This window comes from Ictalurus punctatus, chromosome 23, assembly GCF_001660625.3.
Source record: "Ictalurus punctatus breed USDA103 chromosome 23, Coco_2.0, whole genome shotgun sequence".
NCBI lineage: Eukaryota > Metazoa > Chordata > Actinopteri > Siluriformes > Ictaluridae > Ictalurus > Ictalurus punctatus.
Window position 1 is genome coordinate 16,008,814 of NC_030438.2, and position 23,866 is coordinate 16,032,679.

The window sequence follows — 23,866 nt, forward strand, 5'->3', positions numbered from 1 at the left end:
TCTAATACTGCTCAGTGTATTCAAATCACAATTTAAACCAGTATATCCAAATTCCAAACTGAACCAGTATACTCAAATTCCAAATCAGTTTATCCAAATCTTCGTTTAGTCTTAACCAGTATTGTAAAATTTTGATTTCAATTTGAGCAGGTACACGCAAATTCCAATCTGAGTCCGGGGAGTGAGTTTCAAAGGGGGTTGGCGTTCCAATTCAAACTGGCTACATTTTTTTCAGGAAATGAAGAGGGTTTCTATCTTTTATCTACTCAAAATCCTGTGAAAGTAAGTTCTATACATGAATGCGAGTTCCACACATAAGTGTAGAGGGGATATTCTGCGTCTGGTTGCACAATGTTGATTTTCCTAATTGGCCATAATACATACAGGCTGCAGCCAATGGGATTGCTTCTTTATCAGCACGTGTCCTCACGGGGCTCGATCAGGTCAACTAAGGTAAGTCTTCACGGAGCCGTATATATCTATGTAGTATAATCTATGGTTTAATCTATTTTGAAGCTTTATTCATCTTAATTTATTTTCGCTATCATAGCTTGATAAGTATTATATCCACAATTAGTCTACATGTTTAATACAAATAGAAAACATAGTAGTTACATAGACACTTATGGAACGTTTGTGAATTGTTTAGCTGTCATTTATGCAGATTCTTAAGCCACGATGGGCTTTCACTGTGCCACTTTCATCTTTTTTTGCACTGACATAGGCTGCCATTCTTATTTTTGTTGATAGTCAAAAAAAAGGCAAGAAAGAGAGAGAAGAGTTTGAAGGGACAATCAGTTGGGCAGGATGAAAAAAAAATATTTAAAAAATGACTTTGGAATACTTGGTAAGAAAGCTATAGGAGTTAGAGAGCAGAGGGTTGTGATATGGACGATGAGGATGAATGAACGGTGTGTGTTTTGTGCCACACATAATTCATGAATGTTCCTTACGTAAGAAAAAACAACAAAACAAAACAAAAAATAAAACTCCCCAAATACAGTCCTCCCAGTGTAACTTGGCCATTTCCACCACTGACAATAATATGCAACAAAAATGGATAAGAAACTTAAATAAAGAGTGTAGTATAAGACATGCTTCTTTATGGATTACTTAAATTGTATAATAAATAAACCACACAGAGTTAATTTTTTTAGAACATATATTACAGTTTGTAAAATGACAAAAATAATTTTTTACAAAAATATACAGCACTTCCTACAACCTATATCATACAAATTTGCATATATACATATACTGTTAGTTAATCTTTTGGTAGATTTTCACTGCATAGGTAATATAATTCATGCAGAAAAAAACCAAATGATTGTCATAACCATGATAAAACATGAATTCTTGCTATTAATGCCATCAAAATATAATAAATAAATTAGTGATGATAACAATGCATTGTCTGTTCATCAATGTGAAATAATACCCTCCCATAATGATTGCTTTAGACATTACAGCATGCTGAAAGTGTATAGCCCTAATAGTATAAATTATTGCAGAAAATCTGTTTAACACAGTTAGCTGCTCTCGTTTATCAACAAAATTATCATATTTTTCAAAAGCTACATTTACCATCCTTACCCTGTTAACGCCATACTCTACAATCACATACTACTAAACACAACAAAGTTCTTATCTTAACTTGCAATTCACAACAAAAAATATATAATACACTTTTATACAGTTTCGGGTTGTTGTTGTTGTTGTTGTTGTTGTTGTTGTTTCGCTGCATTATAGCGCCTTTCAGCCAGAAAGCTGCATTCCTCGAGTCATTCTTTCTTTTTGGTTTGGCATTAAAAACAAAAAACAAAAAAAAAAACTTTTTTTAAATAGTCAAAGTTTTTACAATCGTGCTTCATCGACTGGCTCAGAATTGGCTGGTGGTTTCCTAAAGGAAGAGAATACATTATGTTTATTCACACTGAAGTGCAATACTTATACTCTATATTTTATTTTTACCATATTAAATTTATGACCAATATAGTTCATTGTAAATCTTCATGAACACATGGATAACAACATACAAACAAACACAATAACAAACATTACTTATCCATAAATGCACAGTACATGAAAATGCCATTTGGAAATGGCCTCATGTCCTCCTGCCATCCCTATCTCTATAATATCAGTAATATTAACCGATTTATTTGTCACGGGCTGACACAAGTGGGATTTCATTATGAGTCTTGTTTTGTATTGTTATATCCTAAGTAATGTATTTAGTAGACAGTCTTGTCAAAATATACCATAACAACCTTAAAGCATATTTTGTTAATCAGCTAAAGTTAGCTAGCAGGTTCGGCAGCTAATATGTCATCATCTACTTGAATGACATTGGCTGGAATTGTATTTAGTATGTTTAGTGACATCACAAACTGAGTGCTGAGAAAGTCTGACAAATCTGACTCAAATGCCAATCTTAATATTAGTTGGAATGAACCTTTTAAAGGCAGTTAATCATTTAAAATGGCGGTAGTAATAAGAGTAACGTTGGAGAGTTACTAGACCATGTTACTAGACCATTTCAGCAACTCCTTCAGCATAAAAATTAATATATGTATATGTAATTACATATACGAAATCCTGACATCCTGAGTAACTGTATGTCATTTATGTGAACTGTTACAACAGTATATACATATACGTATAGGGACACCTACTCAAATTTGGTGAGAGGAGCTTTGTCCCCACTTCCTGTCTTGTTTTGTGACAGTAGTTTTGGGATGCTTCCCCTTGGCTTCTCAAGCCCATTCATGGTTCTGGATAAAAGAACAAAAACACACACAAATCCAGGAATTTAGTGATGGTAGGACTATTCACAACAATCACTCGTGAATTTTGATGGAATGTGAATAACAGACAGAGTAGCATAGGCTGCTTTATCCAAACTGCATGCAATGCAAAATTAACACACGACTCATTTATCTATCTTTTAGAAAAGTTGTGTATAACTGTTTTCGTAAGCCAAGCCAAACTAAAAAATTCCAGCTTTTCAGTACTGCTGGTTTTCTTTGTTCTCTTGTGTATATGTTGATAAATGTTCATTAGCCATAAATTACCAAGCACGTTCACGGCACGTTCACATTTAGTCACGCCCACAAACTCCACAAAAGGCAAAGAGCTCACAGAGCTGAAAATGACAGCATAACAGCTAAATGGTGAAAGAGCGGCTCCTAAAATTTTTAAGTAATAACGTTGAGCCATTGCAGTGTTTTGCCTACCATAGACACACACTAACTCTTCCTCCACTCTTTACTTTTGCCCTTATTGAATAACAAGTCTTATTTGGCTTGATTTATGTTTTTTTTTTAGAATTGCATTAATATTAATGAAGTCATTAATATGAAATGAGCGAGTTTGTGAATTTCCAATAAAATTGTGTGTGTAACTGAAATTAAAAAAAAAAAAGCTATTTAATCTTGACAAAATAATTTGTATAAAATTGGAGTAACTCAGCACTATTTAACTGATTTGAAGCCGATCAGTTGCGGCTTTCATTAACAGCACATTTGTTCTGTAATTGTTCCTGCGAACGATTTACAAAGAAATGAATTTGTGTCCATCTTAATAAATGAGGTCCCTAATCCACATGAATATGACCAAATATATACCGTATCCTTGCTGAATTGAATAAGAGTGAAAGAAAAAAGTCACTTACACAGCAACATTGTTAAACACACCCTCCTCCACACTTTTAGTTTCAGAGATGCTCGGGCCAAACAGTTTCCGGGCCAAGAAGTTGAGCATGCCACAGTGATTTGTATAGCAACACAAAGCATCAACCCCCACCAACAGCAACAGGAAGATGACCAACACTATGGCCACTACACCACCTTTACCCAGGCTTTGCTGAGCTGCAAGAGAGGTAGGAGTATAAGTATATACAGTATGATTAATCTAATGAATTTTTAAAAATGCAAGGTATTAAACAGGCATAACCCTGCATTCACACCAGCAGTCATAAGACAAGGCAATTTTCATTGAGAACTGACATTTGTGAAGTGGTCGAGGAAACTTGTTCAATTTTATGAAGATGAGAAGGGAAGCGATGTGTATTGGTGGTACTGTTCTTTTTTTCCCCACTGTGAAACATCATCATTGTTTTCTGGTCGTAGAAATTCTTTCCTATCCACAGCTCCTGAACCAGCCAGGAGTACTCACAGTGCTACAGCAGAATGTTTAACTACAATAGTCTAAGCCTATTATTGAATGTGCCTACTTTTATTTTGTCAAAATATACCGTGGTCATCTTTTAAACCCTTTATTTCAGAACAGATGAATGATGGATGGTGGATGATGTACACAAACTGGTTGCTCAATGATTTTGGTAGACAAAGAATAACAAAACATACAGTAATGATGAGTAAAAAGGTCTTGTTTGAAATTTGAATGCCTACTGTTTATAGCACAACTCATTTCTGACTTGAAAATCAATAGCGAAGAAATAATAATAAAAAAATGATTTATTTTGTGATTATGTTATATATAAAATATATAATATGGTTTATAATCTGAACAAAACACAAAAATGCCACAGGTGTGAATGCAGGGTAAGATTCAATAATGTATCAGTGAAGAGAAGTTCAGGACTGTGTTGTGATGAACCTTACCTTGTGGGATGGAGAAATAGGCTTTAGTTGGTTTGGACAAGCCATTATTATTAACAGCATAGATTTCGGCCTGATAGTCAGAGTCATAATCAAGATTCTCGAGCAGAACGCTACTGGAGTTTTTGTCTGTTTTCTTTTCTCTCCAGGACTCACCCTCCTTGTTCTGTTGAAACATGATACATATGTTCACTCACATGTAATCTAAGGAAGGAATAAAACCTGATACGGACTGCTGATATAGGAAAATAATCAATGACGACCTCATCAATTTGATAACGATGCTAATTTTTATTTATTAAAAAGCAGCACGCATACTTGTTTCTAGTTACATTTAATGTTGTGGAACGAACAACATACAATATACAATGTATATACTGTATATGTATTCCCTCAATTTTTAAAAGCAGCTTGTTACCGAGAAACTGCGAAACCAAAAAGGTTTTTACAACTTTATCTTTGACTGTTAGAAAGCTCTGACACTGGAAACTCCTTCCAAAAATGCTAACCACTGATTAAAGGTTTGTGTCATTTACTTTCATACTAACCATTCGGTAGCGCACTAGATAATGCGTAATGGGAGAACCTCCAGCACTGATCTGCTTGATTGGAAGTGAATATGTGTTTCTCTCTATCTTGCCCTCGTTTGCCAACAGTTCAGGCATGTCTGGCTCCCCTAGACAAAGAAACACAAGTAGAAAGTCAAAGAGGTCTGAACACTTGGAGGAATACTTGTTGACTCGTGTACATTCAGAGCTAATACTAAGATAATCTCTTTTTTAAATAACATTAGCTTTTTAACAAATGTTTTGCTGAACATTATGGACACAAAAAATTGTTGTGTTTTACTCCACTTATACCAATAAAATTACACACTGTCTATTCAGTTAGTTCAAATACAGTATATATAGACTGTACATAACTATCAAATGCACTGTGCCTGATAGATCTATTTTAGTTTACTACTGACTCACCCTCTATAATAGCAGCAATAAAGCAATGGGGATGACATCATCAGACGCAGGTCACGATGATAAGGTGAAAGATAATCAGATGGAGCGTGATGTCAGATCAGGGATCAGTTGGAGGAAGGAACAGAAAAGTGAACAATGGGAAATTTATTAAATGTTTATGAAATGAGTATAAAGCATGGCGACTTTTTCATCTAAAATTCTAACTCAAAAGTATGAACATGAGTGGAAAGGAAAAAAATTGGCTAAATAATATGGAAATTGTTTCACAGGAGTTTGAGGTTACAGAAGAACAAGGTGGATTTTGTCCTTTGTATTTGTCTAGTGTTGCATGAGCTATTTTAAAGAAAACTCTGGATTTAAAAAAACAACAAAAAAAAGTCTAATCTAGAACCCATAAGGGTTTCTTGGTTGTCAGCCTGGGAGGAATGTTAAGGTAGTGTTTAGGTAGTGTTGTTGGTACTCACGTTTGGCCAATGTGCGAATCTTCCTTTCAGCAGAAAAGGCTCCAAGATAATGCTTGTTTTTAGCAGCAAATTGGACAACGTATTCAGTGTATGGAGCCAGAGATGTGACCTCCAGTGGACCTAGGGATTTTTTAACAAATCATCAAAAAGTGTCTTTTTTCAGACCTCAGATGCACAAGTGATTGTCTGAGCAATTAAATGCCAAATTTAATTCAATCAAACCAAAATAGATTAACGTGATAATCACATCTAGTAGTATTCAGGCAGCATTGTGTTTGCAATATACTATATGCATGAAATCTTCTCATGAATTATACCTTCTACATTTTTTTTTACATTTGTAATTTGTCTCTTGCTTTTATGTTACATCATATTATAATTGACAACATTCAGGTTTGAAGGCAAGCGCTTGTCTATAAAGGTAGATGCTACTGAAAAACCTGTCTCAGGCCCTTCTGTTCATGTAATATCTGCTAGCCTCAGAGGCATGAACAACAAATCGGTATTTTGCATAGTCATTGCATAAATAATTTCTGATACACTTCTGAATCACTGTGTAAATATGATATAACTTTTGCCTCTGAATATGTTTAATAATAATTGTCTGGTGTTATTTACTGAAGATGCTTTGACGTCAAGATTAAGAAAATTACCAGAAAAAGGTATGACAGCCTTTTGCCAGTTACTCTCTGATTCGTTTCTCCACTGGATCATGTACTGAGTAATAGGAGAACCCCCATCCAGGACAGATTTTTGCAGGGTGATGTGGAACGCCGCAGGTCCAGGTGACACAGTAAATGAGGTTGGTACGTCTGGAGAAGCTGAAGGTAAGGAAGAAGGAGAAACTGAGAAATTACTAATGTTATGAATGAGGAGGAAAAAGTGTGAAATTTCCGGGGGTGGGGGGTGGAATATACACTTAAGCACTATGTTTAGAGAGTACAAACATACTCCATACCGAAAGCACTGCAAATAATTAGAATCTATTGCTTATTCTTAAAAACCACCGTGGATAACAACCACTTAACACAGACCTCTGGACAACATTTTAGCGAAATAGGAATTCTTTACAAAACAATTACTATTATATATGAAAAGTCTCAATTATTTTGCTTGCTCTTACTCATTAGAGTGAAGCTCTTTGTGTCGCTGCCTGCCTCGTTGTTGGCTGTGCAGTAATACACACCACCATCAGAAGGCACCACATTCTTGATCTGAAGCTGCGATCCCACGGCTCTCAGCCGACCGTCAGAGGACTTCATTATAAACACACACACAGGAAAGAGAATGTGATAGAAGAATAAACAAGAATGGCATAGAGAGTGACTGGCAGGCATGAAAACTGGTACTATAACAAAGCCACAATTCTACTAAAATATCAATGATTGCTGGATGTGATATTAGGTGGGAGGGCTGAAATCCAATATCTGTGAAATTCAGGGGTCGTTTCACTCTGTGTAATCACGGGACATGACTGACACTGTTAGGCTACGTAGAGTGTACAGTCTGGGCTAAAAAGAAATCAGCCCCAGTCTCACTTCTTCATACCAGTTTGTGTATTTTTCTTATGGCCACTGGTGGTACTGTAACTAATAATCTAATGCCTATTACCATGCCACCTTTCTTGCTCTTGTTCAGCCACTGAATGGTGGGAGTAGGATGTCCATTGGCGTTGCAGAGGACAGATGCGGAGTCCCCGAGCTTTAGGACCACTTCACTCTGGCTCAGGCTCACCGATGGACGTTCTGTAGACAGCAACCGCCAAATCATAGTTAACATACTGTATAAAAACAGCATACTTGCTTAAATTCAGGTGGTACAACCATGCAATGTGATGAATCTAGAGTTGATGGTGAAAAGGTTTACATAACATTGGGAAATGATTCTTTGAGGATGTGATTGACTAAAATATTTTTGTAAAAGTGACCAAGTCACATGAAGTTCATTACTCAGTTTTTTTCAACTTAAAACATATTTTTCACAATACACAGGGGTATTGTCATGCTGGAACACATTTGGGCCTCTTAGTTCAAATGAAGGGAAATTGAAATGCTACAGTATACAAAGGCATTCTATACAATTGTGTGCTTCCAACTTTGCAGAAACCATTTATAGAAGAAGAAGAACTGCATATAGGTGTAATGGTCAGGTGTCCACATACTTTTGGACATATCTGTTTACTGTTGCAGTAAACATTAGCCAGAAGTGCACTGTCCTATTATGGAAAATTTTTACATTTTTTGAAGAATGAAAAAAGAAAAGAAAAATTTATACAAAGCAAAGTTCAGAAAGTGATATCTATATGTAGTATCTTCTCACCTGAGACATCCAGTGTGAATTCTGCCCTTTCGTTTGCAATTTTATTGACAGCGGTACAAACGTATTTTCCAGAGTCACTTCTGGCCACACCTGGAATGATGAGCTTACTCTTGTCTGAATTGTATATGTAGCGAGAGGAATCTGATGTGTCAGGCCTGAGAGGGGGAGGGAGGAAAAATAATAATAATATAATAACGCATTTTTTGATTAAGCATATCCTTATATGATGGACTGAGAAAAGGAAAATCCAGAAGCACTCATGACAACATGCCATGTTATGGCTGGATATACTAAGTACATAAATATGTAAAATTTTATTGTCTTTGTTCACAGTAATTTGTGTTTACAATATTAACCAATAATTTACACAAAAAATTACAGAACCTCTGGTATTATTACTTGATGGAAATCAGAGCATGGCATAATGGTAATAATTTAATAATAAACTAACACATAATTCAATTAACAATGACATGTTAATGATAATGTTAAGGATTCAATATAATGACACAAATTGTTGGCGACACAACAGTGCTGTTAAACTGTAAATTTTGAAATATTGTTCAGAAATGTTGATTAATTTTCAATAACAGCAGCTCTGAGAATTGTTCAGGCTGCAAGGCAATAAAGAAAATAATAATCTTTAGCTTAGTACAAGTAACATTGATTCACATTAAGCTACACCTTGCTGTTGATTATTTTTCTATGACTGCCACATTGTATTGGACTCATTACTCAATGTACTTACATTTCCCAAGTAATAGTTGGATGGGGTGATCCCGTAACCAAGCAGGTTAAAGTGAAATTTGTGTTTGGTCCAGCCACAACCTTTGACCTCTCACCGCGAACTATGACAGTTGGTGGAGCTAGAAGAACCATGAAGGGTCATCCAATATTATTTAAATCTCCTAGTTTTAATCCATCCTTTAAATCATTGAATTCTCAACTGTACACTTTCTCATGCCTTACCGTTTACAGCAACAAAGATATTCAGAGTCTCTGATATGGGCCGTCCTTTGATTTTTCCCTCACAGCTATAGGTTCCGTGATTTTCCCTCTGAATGTTTGTAATCTGCAGCGAGCCGTCTCCCTGCACATTGAGATTACTCGTGTCTGCGGAAAAGAGAACGAGGAGAAATGAACACTATGTGTTATTATAACACTATAGCATTATAACACCAGCATTTCTTCAAACATGGATTTAGAAGTTTGTTTTAGGAGTCAGCTATCTCTATGTCACAGAAAAAACAGTCAAAAACAGTCAAATTAGCAGGGCCCTGTTTACCAAACTCATCATAAACTTTGAGTGTACATGTCATGGGTTTTACCATTTAACTAAAAGTGCTGCGATATATTAAACTCAGCTCAGAAATATCAACGGTTCAGTTCTATTCCGTTGAAAAGAACCCAATGATTTTCCTTAAAATGGATTCATACAAAAATTCATTTTTAAGACAGCAAATAATTCCTTTTAAAATCTTATATTATAATTATTTCAGAATATATGCCTAGGTATTTTAAATTTGAGGCCAAAATGGTGAAGAAAAAAAATGACTAGACTCGACTAATATTGTTTATATTACTAGTAACTGACATGGAGATTAATTATATTATTCATTAACAAAAATGATCACTCAAATTGATGAGAAACTGATTATCCCCCACCCACAGGTGTTTTCACACAACACACCAAAAGACTGCAATGGGTCCTACCATTATTTAACACACGGACACCATTCCAATACCAGTTGATCTCCACTTCGGGCTTCCCTGTGACCCGACATGGAACCTGCACCGTCTCGTTCACCAAAAACTCATGGTATGTCTTAGTTGAAACAAATCTTGGTATCTCTGACAAGAAGAGAGGAGGAAAAAGCAAACATTGTTTGTTATTTGTTATTTGAAGAGTACCTACACAGGGCCTTTATAGGCATTGTGTAATTGTTTTATAGAGCATTGCTGGAGAATACGCCGAGATTTGTCAGATGACATTAGAAGTTTTGTATGATTTGTCTTTATATGAATGAGCGAAGGGAGAATAATGCTGAGTTCGAATTAACTCAGAAGTAGGAAGACGGAAGTCAGAATCATATCGCCTCCCATTTGTAATGTTTGAGCTTCAAAGTGGGGGAAAAAACATGGCACCTCCATGTCCGTATTTCATCAGCAACAATCCAGCCAGCTAAGTGTGATGACTGATGGAATGTATATTTACCTCCTCAATACAGCAAACTGTATAGTCCGTGTTATGGCTATAACAAGCGAATATATCTGTATGTGGAATGATCTAAAGCAAATACTAGTATATACAGTTAAGTGTAACTCATTGAAAAGTAAAGAATTGCTCCTCTGATAACTGCTGATGCTGGGAGCAGCCATGTTGCTGAACTTGGGGTTGAGGAGACTGGCTCGACTTTTGAGGAATTGAGGAGGGGTTTTCTTTGTTTTGTCCTAGGTGAAATTCTGAGTTACGAGTTTTAGTCTAACACAGCATAACACACATTTATCATTATGGGTTGACTGATCGAGATTTCTTTTTTATATTGGAGGTTATTAGTTTGTTTTTGCTAACAACACATATATGATACATTAAGAAGTCATAGAAGTTTACATAGAGCTACATACCTAGAACAGTCTGAATGAAAATCTGATCACCACTTTATTCTGAAATCATTGAAATCTTTTTATTTGACTGGTTTGAGGGAAGTTGTATAAATTGGTGCTTCATCATAATTTCGAATGCAAAAATACTTGAAGCATTCACTTCCTATGGTTATTACAAATAGTAGGTGCTATAAATACTATAAAATCTATAGTTATAGATTTCTCATAAATATGCAGTTGATAAATTTCTGAGATAAAATAAATGACAGATTTCTACCTTTCACAAAAATACAAAGCAAATGTATTGTATGTCATCTCAAAGGTTTTAATACAAGCCTTACCCCTCCTCTTATGCTATGAAGGCCATAGTTAGTGATCAAATTTTGCAATCAAATGTGATTTTGTTACACTGTTAGTACACTTACACGTGTGCGTATATGTAATATAAATTTTAGGATGATAAAATTAGAAGATGTTTTACCATAGACATATATGATGATGGATTTCTCGTGTTCAACACCATTAAAATCGCAAATGCACTTGTATGTTCCACTGTCTGTTAGCTTGACATCCTTCAAGTTCAGGCTACTCTTTTCTTCACTGTCGTCGAAACCCTCCTCAATTTCTTCTCCATCCTTCTCCCATCTGAATATCGCAGGTTTATTAGCTGCAGATAAAACAGATTTTATGAAGAAAATACCACAGTCAAAACAGAATTCACTAATCCTTCATCCATCAGCATTCTGCTACTGATATTGCTAGATGAACTTGTTATAACATGATATTACATGTAAAGCCAAAAATTCATATGACAAATTCAATTCAAATTCCTATGGGTTCAAATACGAGAATCCAAAATGACGTTAATGTTTGACCCTAACTAATAAAGGATCTGGTGGCTGCATCCTTATTGTTTAATTTAATGTTGTGTGCTACGTCCATGAAGCAAGTTAGCTCCAGTTATTACTTACATTATAGCAGCTATAAACAGACATTCTCACACTACCCTCTCTTTTTTCTCTCTTTTTCTTTTTGGTCACGTTCCTGAGAAACCAAGAAATTTCTCTTGTTGGAAAACTTAAAGTTACAGCTTAAACAACTGGAGACACTTTTCATAAACATTACATGTTTTAATTCGTTAAATACCTCATTTGTAAATCAGTCTTAGATTATTGTGTAGTACTCGCCGGAACTACAGTCAGAGCTGTTGTATAGAAAATTAATCAACACCTTCTGGCCAATCAGAATTGAACATTCAAGAGCATTGTCTGCTTAGATAAATCAGTGAGATCCAATATATATATTCCTTTCTGCCAGATATCATTTTCAGATTTAGAAATTTTCTTGATGTATTTCTTTCCTAAAAGTTTATATTTTTATCGCAATAAATATTTGATGACATATTTTCCCCCGCAGACATTCAACAAACCATGTCAAGAACTAGCATATGAACTAATTATAAACAACATGTTTCTTCATTAATTTTGATGGACCAGTTTATGGTTGTTTAGTATCGAGTACGTTACCAACAGAATATTAACTTCTTCCTTTTAAGGCCTGTTTTTTGGATGGTGCTGTTTACAGTTTTGATGTTTAGTAGATGATCCAAATACTATGAATTTGTCTCCAGTTCATGTGGACTCAATTTGCTAAAAGATAAACGTCATTTAACATGTTGCTGATGGATACCCTGGTTCACGACAGCATGTGGAGCATTTAAAGCAGTCTATCCAAATGAAAGGTTACGCAACAGTTTGTCTTAACATATGGTCGTTCATTGATAACAGAATACAAATATGCACTAACCTTTGCAAAGCAACAACTCACTGTTTCCCACCGCAATATCTTTATTCGTGGTGATGAGATCCACTGTGGGCGCTTCTGTTGTAGCATCTGTTCAAATAAAGATTTATTAGTAACCACTGGGGAGATCATGATATGGTTTTGATTAAGGCTTACAATACACATGAAGGGAAAAAACACAGGCTGCATGGAATGAAAGAACGTGCATATGAGGTATGATACATTAAGACTAAAATTAGCTCTAAGATATTATGACAGGTGACTTGGAAAGAAGTCAATGGCTATTTCTAGTCACGGATTTCCTTTCCAGTGGCTATTTGTAGTAAAGGACTTCCCTTGTAGGTCACAGTTTCTTCCTGTACAGTAACTCATAAGTCTTGGAAGTTAATTCTTACATTATATGTGCATGTATGGAAACATTCTATATTTTTTACTGTATTGTTTTCTTGTTTTATAATAATAATAATAATAATAATAATAATAATAATAATAATTTTTCCTTGATAGTGTTTACAATCTTTGAGGAAAAGTCAGGACATATATACATTTCCATAAGAAATGAATACATTTACATGAAAATACATGATTTTATGTAAATTAAAACATTTTTATATTTATTTACTGAGGGGGGAAATAAGACGCACATGGCATTTCAATTGCTTAACTAGCCTAAAAAAACAAAAAAACAAATGCCTTAACAGAAAAATGAACTATTATAAAGAGCTATTCTTACCTGTCAATGTCGAAAACATGTAGAAAAAGCCAAAGAGTGTGAGTGTGACCGCGGACATGGCCATGGTTCTCTACAGCTGGTGAACCTGCTGCGTAAAAAGCGCTCGAATACCTAAAAACCTCTTCCATGTCTGACTCTTTTTATACTCTGCGACGAGGCTCAAGACTGAGACACACCGGAAAATCGCAATCTCTGAAATCTTCGCCAAACTTTTCCACGTCCTGATGCTTTGCTAAAAAATCTCCGCCGACGTGGAGGATGACCAAAAAAAAAAAGTGCCCTGCCCTGACAGGCGCCGGAGCTGCTGCCTGTGTCCTCTTGAATGCGCCGGATGGCACGAGGACAGGGTTCTCCTGAGACCTCATGAAGGAATGTATTGCATCATGGTACATTACATTAAAGAGACGAAAACGCAGATCATTAAACAGTGCAAAAAAAAAAAGACATCTTACCAAGTGCAAATATCTTAAATATAGGCAAATGTATTAAATATTTCTTATTATGTGATTATTTACAATCAAATATAAGAACGTTTAGCTTGTTTTTAGGTGTTTTTACTCATTTCCACCTTGAAATATTTTTTTTATTGTCCTACTGGCAGATCATTTTGCTTCTTTCTAGGAATTCAAATGTGAAAAATATCTGCCAATAGAAGAAGATTTCGTAAAACATGTAGGTTTAATCATCATATACACTCGAAAAAGTCATTCAGGGGACCTGAATTAAATGACAACTTAATTAAATGTGTGGTTGCAAGATAAAATAAATAAATTATTTTTTTAAAATCTAATTAATTGATTTAATTAAATATGTAAAGTTGTAAATATTATTTTGATGAGTTGTGTTGACATAATAATGTTGATAATTAAATCAACTTAATATTCGTCACTAATTTCAAGTCGCATAATTTTGCATAATTTTTTCTGTTGCATAATTTTATTTTTTTTTGGTGTTGAGCCTAAACATTGGTTTTTAGAGTGTATCTTGGAAACTAAAATAGGAAATGTTTCAATCTAACTATATTCAAGATTCAGACTAACTATATTCATATGCTAAGATTACTCTTTTTTTAGCAGTGCAGATGACTACGGTATATGGCCAAAATTATGTGTACACCTGACCATCACTGTCACATGTGGTTCTTCCTCAAACGCTCGCCATAAAGTTGCCATGAAGCAGACAGTTGTAGAGAATGTCTTTGTATACTCCAGCATTACAATTTTCCTTCAGTGGAACTAACAAGCCAAAACCTGCTCCAGCATGACAATGCCCCTGTGCACAAAGTGAGTGCCATGAAGACATGGTTTGCCAAAATTTGAGTGGAAAAACTCAAGTCTGCTGCACACAGCCCTGACCTCAACTCTACAGAACAATTTTCCGATTATGAGGAACGCAGATTACACCCCAGGCCTCCCTCACCCAAATTCAGTGCCTGATCTGACTAACTGTCTTGTGGCTGAATGAACACAAATCCCCACAGCCACACTCTAAAATCTAGTGAAAAGCCTTCCCAGAAAAGCTGAGGTTATTATAACAGTAAAACGTGCCTACATTTGGGATGTTCAAAAAATAAATATGGGTGTGATGGTCAGATGTACACAAACATTTGACCATATAGTGTATTATCGTTCCAGTTTATGTGTACATATCTATATGTGGAAGCCCATTTCCACCAGGTAGAAAAGAAAAAAGAAAAGAAATCGCATAACATATCGTTTTCTTTATTTCTGGCAACAGTAATATGTTAAAAGTTTGATTTATGATTTTAAAATTTGGACTTCTCTTAAACTTTTACGATATCATTATGAACATTTTGGAGCTTGAAAGTTTTGGTTACTGGACTGTAAATGGAGGGACAAGAATCTCCCAGGTTTCATTAAAATGTCTTCATTTGTGTTCTGAAGATGAACAAAAGCCTTATGGGTTTTGAACAACATGATGAGTAATGAATGACACAATTTTAACATTTGGGTGAAATATCCCTTTAAGGGCCTTGCTCAGAGGTCCAGCAGTGTCATGTTGGTGGTGCTGGGATTTGAACTCATAGCCTTCCACACAGTAGTCCAATAGCTTAACCACTAAGCTACTACTTACCCAGGACTAATAACTTAATCCAGGTCAGGGTTGCAGTGAGTCCAGCGCCTACTCCAGGAAAACTGTATGGGAGGTGGGAATACACCCTGAACAGGATGCTGGTCCATCGCGATACATCATCTACACACATCTATACACTAACTCAGAGATTTAGTGTAGCCAATCCATCTACTCGCATGTTTTGGGGAGGTGAGAGGAGAACCTGGAGGAAACCCACATGGTTTATTAAAATATCACAATTAAACGTTTGGCATGATATATGATTTTATTTTTTGCTGGAAGATTGACGGATCCAACAAGAATAGCTGATAGCTCTTCATAATGGTATATTTATTTACTACCCAAACATTAAAATGGATGTTGCCAGCTCCAGGATCTCCAGTTCAGTCCTGAACTCAGGTTATGGTCTGGGCTGAGTCGCACATGTTTTCCCTGTGTCCACATGGGTTTTCTCTGGGTTCTCCTGGTTTCCTCTCACCTCCCAAAAACATGCTGGTAGGTAGCCTACATGCCTAAGCAGTAGAAGGCCTATTTGATAGATTGTAAGCTCAATTAGAACTATTTGAGATTACGATCAAAATAATAATTTCCCAAATTTAATTTTCACAAAATGGCAAATAATAATAATAATAATAATAATAATAATAATAATAATAATAATAACAACAACAAAGTTGGTCAGCAAAGCCAAAGCAACAGCACCAGCATTAGCCCCCTGACAAATCAAAATTAATATGGTTAACCATGATTCCAGTTACATACAATGGTGTTTGAGTTAAAACAGTGCAAATATTCCCATTTGAAACAGACTTCAGTAAAAAACTGCTTGAAGTGTTATATAAGAGCTAAGGGTTTGATCCTGCCCTCCCGTTCTGCTTATGTGGAGTCTTGCACGTTCACCCCATGTCTGCATGGCCTTCCTCTGTATTCTCTGATTTCCTCTCAACTCCCAAAAAAGCATGTTAGTAGGTGGACTGGCTATGCTAAACTGCCCCAAGATGTGGGCATGGTGCTCTGCAATAGACTGGTGTCCCATTCAGGGTTTGTACACAACTCACACGCAGTGTTCCCAGGATAGGCTCGAGATCCACCATGACCATGACTAGAATAAAAGAGTTACTAAAGATGAATGAATGAACTCAGAATGAAACCTACTAGCATTAAAAATTATGAGCAGGATGTTGTGCGAGCTAAAAGAAAAGGAAGCTTTAAGATGCCAAGGACTTGTCAAAATTTATCATTTTAATTCTTTATCATTCTATGGTATAATAGGAGCTAGCTCCACTAAGGTCATCATGATCTTGGATGTACTAGCCTACTGTACAAATGAATAATCTCCTGTGTACACGTGCACATGCATATGTAGTCACGTACTGTAGTAAATGGCAGGATAGGACTTTAGTAAACAACCCATGGGTTATTTTTATGATTGCCAATTGTTTCATTTAACTTGTCTGGCTGAGAACAATAACCGATGAGTTGCGTGTCAAACACAATGTGCTGTGCGCATCCTCATGGGAGCCAAGTAAGCATTTGTGTACAGAATTGGAACACTTTCATAAAGCACAGCATTTCAATGGATTCAAAAATGCTGTTTAGTTTTTAAATTTAAATCTAGTTTTGAAATAGTTTTTCCACTCATGATAACACTTTAAATAAATTGTATTTGTTCTTATGGTTTTACTAGACCTACATATTATTACTGTATTGGTTTATTAAACTAGACTGTATTTACTGTAGCAGTCTGAAGAAAATGCTTAGCACGTCTAAAATAGCAGTTTTTTGTGATGTAAAAATTAAGTAAATAAATAAATAAATAAATAAATAGAACCGATATCCACCATGTCAGATCTTCAATGTGACATAGCAACCAACAAAAAGTAAGTAAGTAAGTAAATAAATAGATAGAAAAGTCTGAGGGAAAACATGAAAAATATTTTTTTTTTTTAAAAACAACCAGGTTGCACAAGTGTGCATACCCCATAAGTCATACTTTGTTAAAGTATTTTTTGCCTGTAATACTGTAACAGTCTTTTTGAATAACCAACTTAGCAAATCTTGATTTGTTAATTTTATTCCACTCTTCCTTTCCAGAAAGCTCCCGATCTATTTAATTGCCAAGGAATCTCCTGTTCACAGCCCTCTTGAAGTTTCACAGGTTTTCAATAGGATTTTGATCTAGACTCTGACTGAGCCATTCCAAAACACTGATCTTCTTCTTCCCATAACATGATGCTGTCAGCACCATGCTTCACTATGGGTATGCTGTTCCTTGGGTGATAAACTGACTTGTTTTTGCGGCAAACATCTCTTTAAAATTATGCCCAGAAAGATCTACCTTGGTCTCATCAGACCATAACACAGAATATGAGAGAACAGGAGAGATTGTTGTCACATGCAGGGAGTGACCAGTACTTGCCAGATATTTCTGCAGCACCTTTAATGTTGCTGAAGGTCTCTTAGCAGCATCCGTGATAATACATCCTTTGTTTGTCTTAAGGAGTTGGAAGAAGCCCAGATCATGAGATGATCCTGAAAATCATGCAGATACAAATGGTCTTTCTTTGGGGTTAATCAGAATCACTTTGTTGATGACAGGTGTATGATAATTATAATAATGAATTTGAATGTGATTGGTTCATTTTGAGCACAGTCACATGCTCCATTATAAAAGGGTGTGGAACCAGGTTATTGTTTTATATATATATAGTTTTTTTCTTTTTCTTTTTCTTTTTTTTCCATAAACCATTTCTATTTGTTTTTCACTTGAATTTTGTTGGTGGTTATGTTTCATTAAAGGTGGAAAAATGTTTTCCATATGTAAATGGAAACGACCCCCTAAGACTCCTGCCATCCCAATAGCACCCATTCCTGCCACTATCCTGGTTACACTATTTTGTTTCCTATGCTATGTTACAGTATTAGAAATTGTCATGAGGCAACATTGGATAAAAAAATTATAGCTGGAGTAGACAGAGTAGGCAATGCTTCACTAAATTGGGTGATTGTTGATGTATTGATGTTTTCTTATAGTAAGTTTAAACTAGTGTTAACTATCATTACTCATTCCCTCTATGCTATGTAACTATACAAAACTATAAATGAGGGGGTTTTCAGAATTTACATATTTGTATTCTCAGGGATTTATTGTTACGAGAGCCAGTCCTGTAAAAATATACCCCCATCCTTAAAATAAGCTGGGTTACCTAGGTACTTTAGCCACATGGTGTAGATAATGGCTTCCAATTTACCAGTTCCAGTTATTTCCACCACTATTACAACAAAACAACAACAAACTGCAGTAATAATATAGAATAGTTAGTACAGGTACTTATATTAGTGGGTCAGTTACTTTAATTCAATTAAATTTTACTCCTATAACTCTTTTAACAGTAGACCAGTAGAAAGCTGGATTTAAATTAAGATCCATAATGTGAAAGCCAGAGGCAACAGTTCAATTCAATTCAATTCAATTTTATTTGCAGAGCACTTTTAACAACAGACTTCTGTCACAAAGCAGCTTTGCAGAAATATACAAATTCAGGATATACATTTTACATTTAGAAATTTATCCCTAATGAGCGACCCAGTGGCAACGGTGGCAACGAACAAACTCCCTGATATGATATGAGGAAGAAACCTTGAGAGGAACCAGACTCAAAAGGGAACTAATCTTCATCTGGGTAACAACGGATAGCGCAATTATAAATTGTTCCCTTCTATAACTGTGAGTAGAAAGTGGTAAGTGGCAAGCAAGAACTCCCTGAGATGGCATAAGAATGAAGCGGTGAGAGGAACCTTGAAAGCGAATCCATCCCCTTTTGGGTGGCACTGGATATTGAGTTGAAAAATCATTAATCATTATTGCACAATACACTTTGCCAAGAGCAATTTGTTGCAGTGGATTCTGAGAGATTGCCAAGCTCAGATTGATACAATTCTGAATAATGCCTGAAAGTGTGGTAAAAACAACACTGCTAAACAACACACTAACTAAATCACTCTGTTTCCTTCTTGTGGACCACACTGATGTACTGATGGCATGCAGGAACATATTATGGGCATTTAGTCAAATTTGTTATACTACAATACAGGTCCAGTTCAGAGCACGTCCTCAAAGGTCCTTTTACTGTAGGGGTAAGGGAAAACGCCACAAATTTGAGACACCAATTTAAGTAGTTGAAGATTCCAGTAAACTCATCATTTTGTGCAGTCGGACGTGTCTTCTTCAAAAGCTCAATTTAAGGAAATCACTACCTAATTTTGCCTAAATTATGTCTATATTGCACACTTTACATTACCCATGAGAAAGTTTTTTTTTTTCTTCAATCCATCCTATTTGTAATAATATCTACTAGCACCACTGGGAAGTCATCCGTCCAATCAATTTTTTAATTTCATAATTTTTAATTAGACCAAGATTAGTAGAAGAAAATCTAACTTTTTTGCATACACACATTGGGAGCGTTTCTTGCTTGCTGGTTGTTAGGTGAAAAAAGTCTCTCTAAATGTAGTCATTTAAAAATTTGTAATGCTACTTGTTTTAACTCCAAAAAAAAAAGGCCAATTTTGCTGTGAAAACAACAGCAAGGCAAGCTTTCACTGTAGCTTATCTCTTTCCGTTGTAACACAATCTCATCTTCAGACAAGCTCTTCGCACTTTCCTGGCAGCACATTAATCCTTTAATCAGACCTGCCACCCAAATGGAACCCTTGCATAACTTTGGTCCTATCCAAAGTGCCGCCACACCACTGACCTTTCCCGACACTTCCATCCCGATAGCGTATCAATTGCAGAGGCCCTAGTGGTCTGCCTGGTCACTAGGGATGCAGTCCACCCATTGAGGGCTTCATATCACAGTGCTTATCGGTTCACTCATTTTCTCTCATTATGGGGAGCATGCACTTTCAAAGCCTGGCAATGGGAGAAACCTCCATAGAGGTTCTTTGATTTTGTTGTTTTGTTCCTCTACCAGTCCATCAGAGGACCTATATTTGTAATAGGGATGTTTGGTTTGTTTGTTTTATTTTGAGTTCATTTCGTTTTCTAGATTTCAATTTTTATTATTATGTCACTGATTGTGCCTGATAGTGATTTCACTTGTATATACAGTATCTCACAAAAGTGAGTACACCCCTCACATTTTTGTAAATATTTGATTATATCTTTTCATGTGACAACACTGAAGAAATGACACTTTGCTACAATGTAAAGTAGTGAGTGTACAGCTTGTGTAACAGTGTAAATTTGCTGTCCCCTCAAAATAACTCAACACACAGCCATTAATGTCTAAACCGCTGGCAACAAAAGTGAGTACACCCCTAAGTGAAAATGTCCAAATTGGGCCCAAAGTCAATATTCTGTGTGGCCACCATTATTTTCCAGCACTGCCTTAACCCTCTTGGGCATGGAGTTCACCAGAGCTTCACAGGTTGTCACTGGAGTGGGTGTACTCACTTTTGTGAGATACTGTATTCTGTATGGGTGCTAATCATTTTGCCACATGTGTTTTAAAAGGAATTTTTTTATTTTTTATTATTTTTTTTAGAGGAAAATAGGTTAAGTAGTTCATCCAGTTGTGTGAGTGGAATATTTAAATAATTGTGGGTGATATTTATTTTACACAAAATTTTCCTCTGTCTTGAATGGTGCCAAAATTTCTGAGGTTGATTATATTAGCGTGTTGAGAAACACATTATTAGTTTCCCCCCTTTCTTCTGCATGAATTCTAGCATTTTACAAAGACTTTTCTTTCTCATATACATTGCATATTGTAATTGTAGCTGCTTGAACAATATAACATTAAAAAAAGACACACCCTTTATCTTTCAGGATGACACTTGACGCCAACTCCATACAAGTATTGTCCAGCAGCAGTTCCCGGTTTTGTCTTCTTTCTATTTCTGTAAACAAACAAGAGTCGCTCGGACAATAGAGTAAGGTTTTGGAGCCTGGAACATAGTCCTTGTTTCTAATGAACACAGACAACACATGCTAATAGATGCACTCGATAGTGCTTGAGACAGACACCCCAGGAAGAGGAGACAGACAGATAAGCACCAAAAGACATAAATTATCCCTCACTGTCACATGCTCCGTGTGTGTCACGTACAGCAGTAAGACGACCCACCACGTCGATCCACAATAAAAGTGCGATGACTCTGTTCTCCGTTATAAATGTATGAGATAAAAAATGTTGTTTTATATTGTTATTATGACTTCGGAGCCCTTAAAATGTCGTTTTACTCAATTAAAAAGATATTACATTTTTGACTTATATTTTGACTTATATCTGGTTCACAAGCTTCATGACAAGTTCTTTTAATATTTATGTAGTTAAAATTTTAAATGATGTGGCATTAAAGTAATAGGTGATACCTCACATCACAAATATTTTTCTCTCATGCACAATATCATCATTAACTGTGTATCGGGTCTTAAGAAAAATTTTTGAGTTTGTATACTAAGTATGTATACTAATACTACCATTTTCTTATTTATTAATATGCATTAATTACCCTAAAATGAATTCAGTAATATAAATCCTTAAAATCACCTCAAAGCTAAAACTTGTCAGTGTGTTCTCTGTCCATTAAAAGACATTTATGGACAGTTTAATAGTTTGTTTATTTATTTATTTGTTTGTTTGTTTGTAATGGGGGGGGGCGTCTTAATTATTTTGTGGTTTTTCATGAGCAGGTTTATTTAATGTGAGTAAGAAATTATATTTACAGTTACACTCTCAGAAAAACGTTTGTACCTTTAATATGTATCTTTCATCTGTAAATGCTGATATAGAGTATCTTTACAATTATTCAATGTACAAAAATTGCCTGTAATTAGATTTTAAGGTAAAGCTTTAAATGTACACTACATGGACATTTCTAGGCAAAAGATACATACAAGCTACAAAAGACTGAAGGTATCACCACAGCGACAAAGAACAGTACAGTTTAAGTGAAGAGGATAGTATAGCTGCCTAACTCCTCCAAGGTCTTGGGTTCGATTCTAAGTACAGAGTCCTTTCTGTGTGGAGCTTCTGTGCATATTGTCTAGTTTCCTCCCACTGTTCAAAAACATAAAGTCTGATAAAGCCATAAAGACTTTTTGTGTCCCAAAAGTCTCCATACATATGGGAAATTAAAACATTTTAGTAGAATGCCTTCCAAAATTTTTCATACTTAGTTTATATTATACACTCGTGAAAAAATAAGTATGAACTTATTTAGGAACTTTATTATTATTATTATTATTATTATTATTATTATTATTATTATTATTTACATATTTGGACCAGCAAACCTTTGATCCTCTTTGAAACAGTCCCAATTAATGACGTTGATATACTTGACCAAAACCACAAGGAAAATTATCATTTATTCAACAGAAATATCAATAGATGTGATATTATTCTGTGGAAAAAGCAAGCACACTAGTATTGCCCTTTTTATCAGAAATAACATCTTGTAGACATTTTGCATAACTGTCCACCAGAATCAGACAATTATTTTTAACCTTTCTTTCATGCAGTATTCTTTCAATTGCAAGATGTTTGAGGGTTTTCTTGCATGTACTGCCCGTTTGAAATCCCCCCAACAACATTTCAATGGGATTCAAATCTGGGCTTTCACTAAGCCATTCCACAACCCTCCGTTTCTTCTTTTTGCGCCATTCCTTGGCGGATTTTCTAGTGTGCTTAGGATCATTATCCTGTTGAAAGGTAAATTTTGCTTCAAGCACTCTTTGATATGATGCAGAATTCATAGTTGAATCAATGAATTCAAGCTGTCCAGTCCCTGATGCAGCGAAGCAACCCCAAACCATAACACTTCCACCACCGTGCTTCACAGGTGGTATGAGGTGCTTCTCCTGAAAAACTGTCTTTGGTCTGCACCAAACATGTTTGCTGTTACTGTGGCCAAACAACCCGATCATTGATTTGTCTGTCCAGAGAACATTATTCCAAAAGGCCTGGTCTTTGCCTATATGCTCATTGGCAAAATGTAGTCTTATAAAGGTTTTCTCCTGGCACACCTCCCATGCAGGTCAAATTTAAGCAATCTCTTTTTGATTGTAGAAGCATGCACTTTGACACCAACATTTGCAAGACTTACTAGCAGATCCTGTAATAAAATTTGGGGATTCTTGGGGACTTCTTTCTGCATCAGACGGTCTGCTCTTGGGCTGAATTTGCTGGGATGACCGGTCCTGGACAAATTGGCAATCATTTGAAATCTGCACCATTTTAGATT

General features: G+C 35.7%; 1 protein-coding gene across 1 annotated transcript; it reads right to left on the reverse strand.

The window, feature by feature from the left end:
- Positions 1 to 1,144: 1,144 nt before the first annotated feature.
- Positions 1,145 to 13,710, reverse strand: ncam3 (neural cell adhesion molecule 3). Its single transcript, XM_053674958.1, has 16 exons — positions 13,520 to 13,710; positions 12,790 to 12,876; positions 11,465 to 11,650; positions 10,093 to 10,230; positions 9,349 to 9,492; positions 9,128 to 9,245; positions 8,380 to 8,534; positions 7,672 to 7,805; positions 7,184 to 7,316; positions 6,714 to 6,881; positions 6,061 to 6,180; positions 5,171 to 5,298; positions 4,626 to 4,788; positions 3,674 to 3,869; positions 2,676 to 2,774; positions 1,145 to 1,900 (listed from the first exon to the last, which is right to left on the reverse strand). The coding sequence occupies exons 1-16, from the start codon at positions 13,581 to 13,583 to the stop codon at positions 1,855 to 1,857; spliced, it is 2,079 nt and encodes a 692-aa protein (XP_053530933.1). The 5' UTR covers positions 13,584 to 13,710; the 3' UTR covers positions 1,145 to 1,854.
- Between the last annotated feature and the right edge of the window lie 10,156 nt (positions 13,711 to 23,866).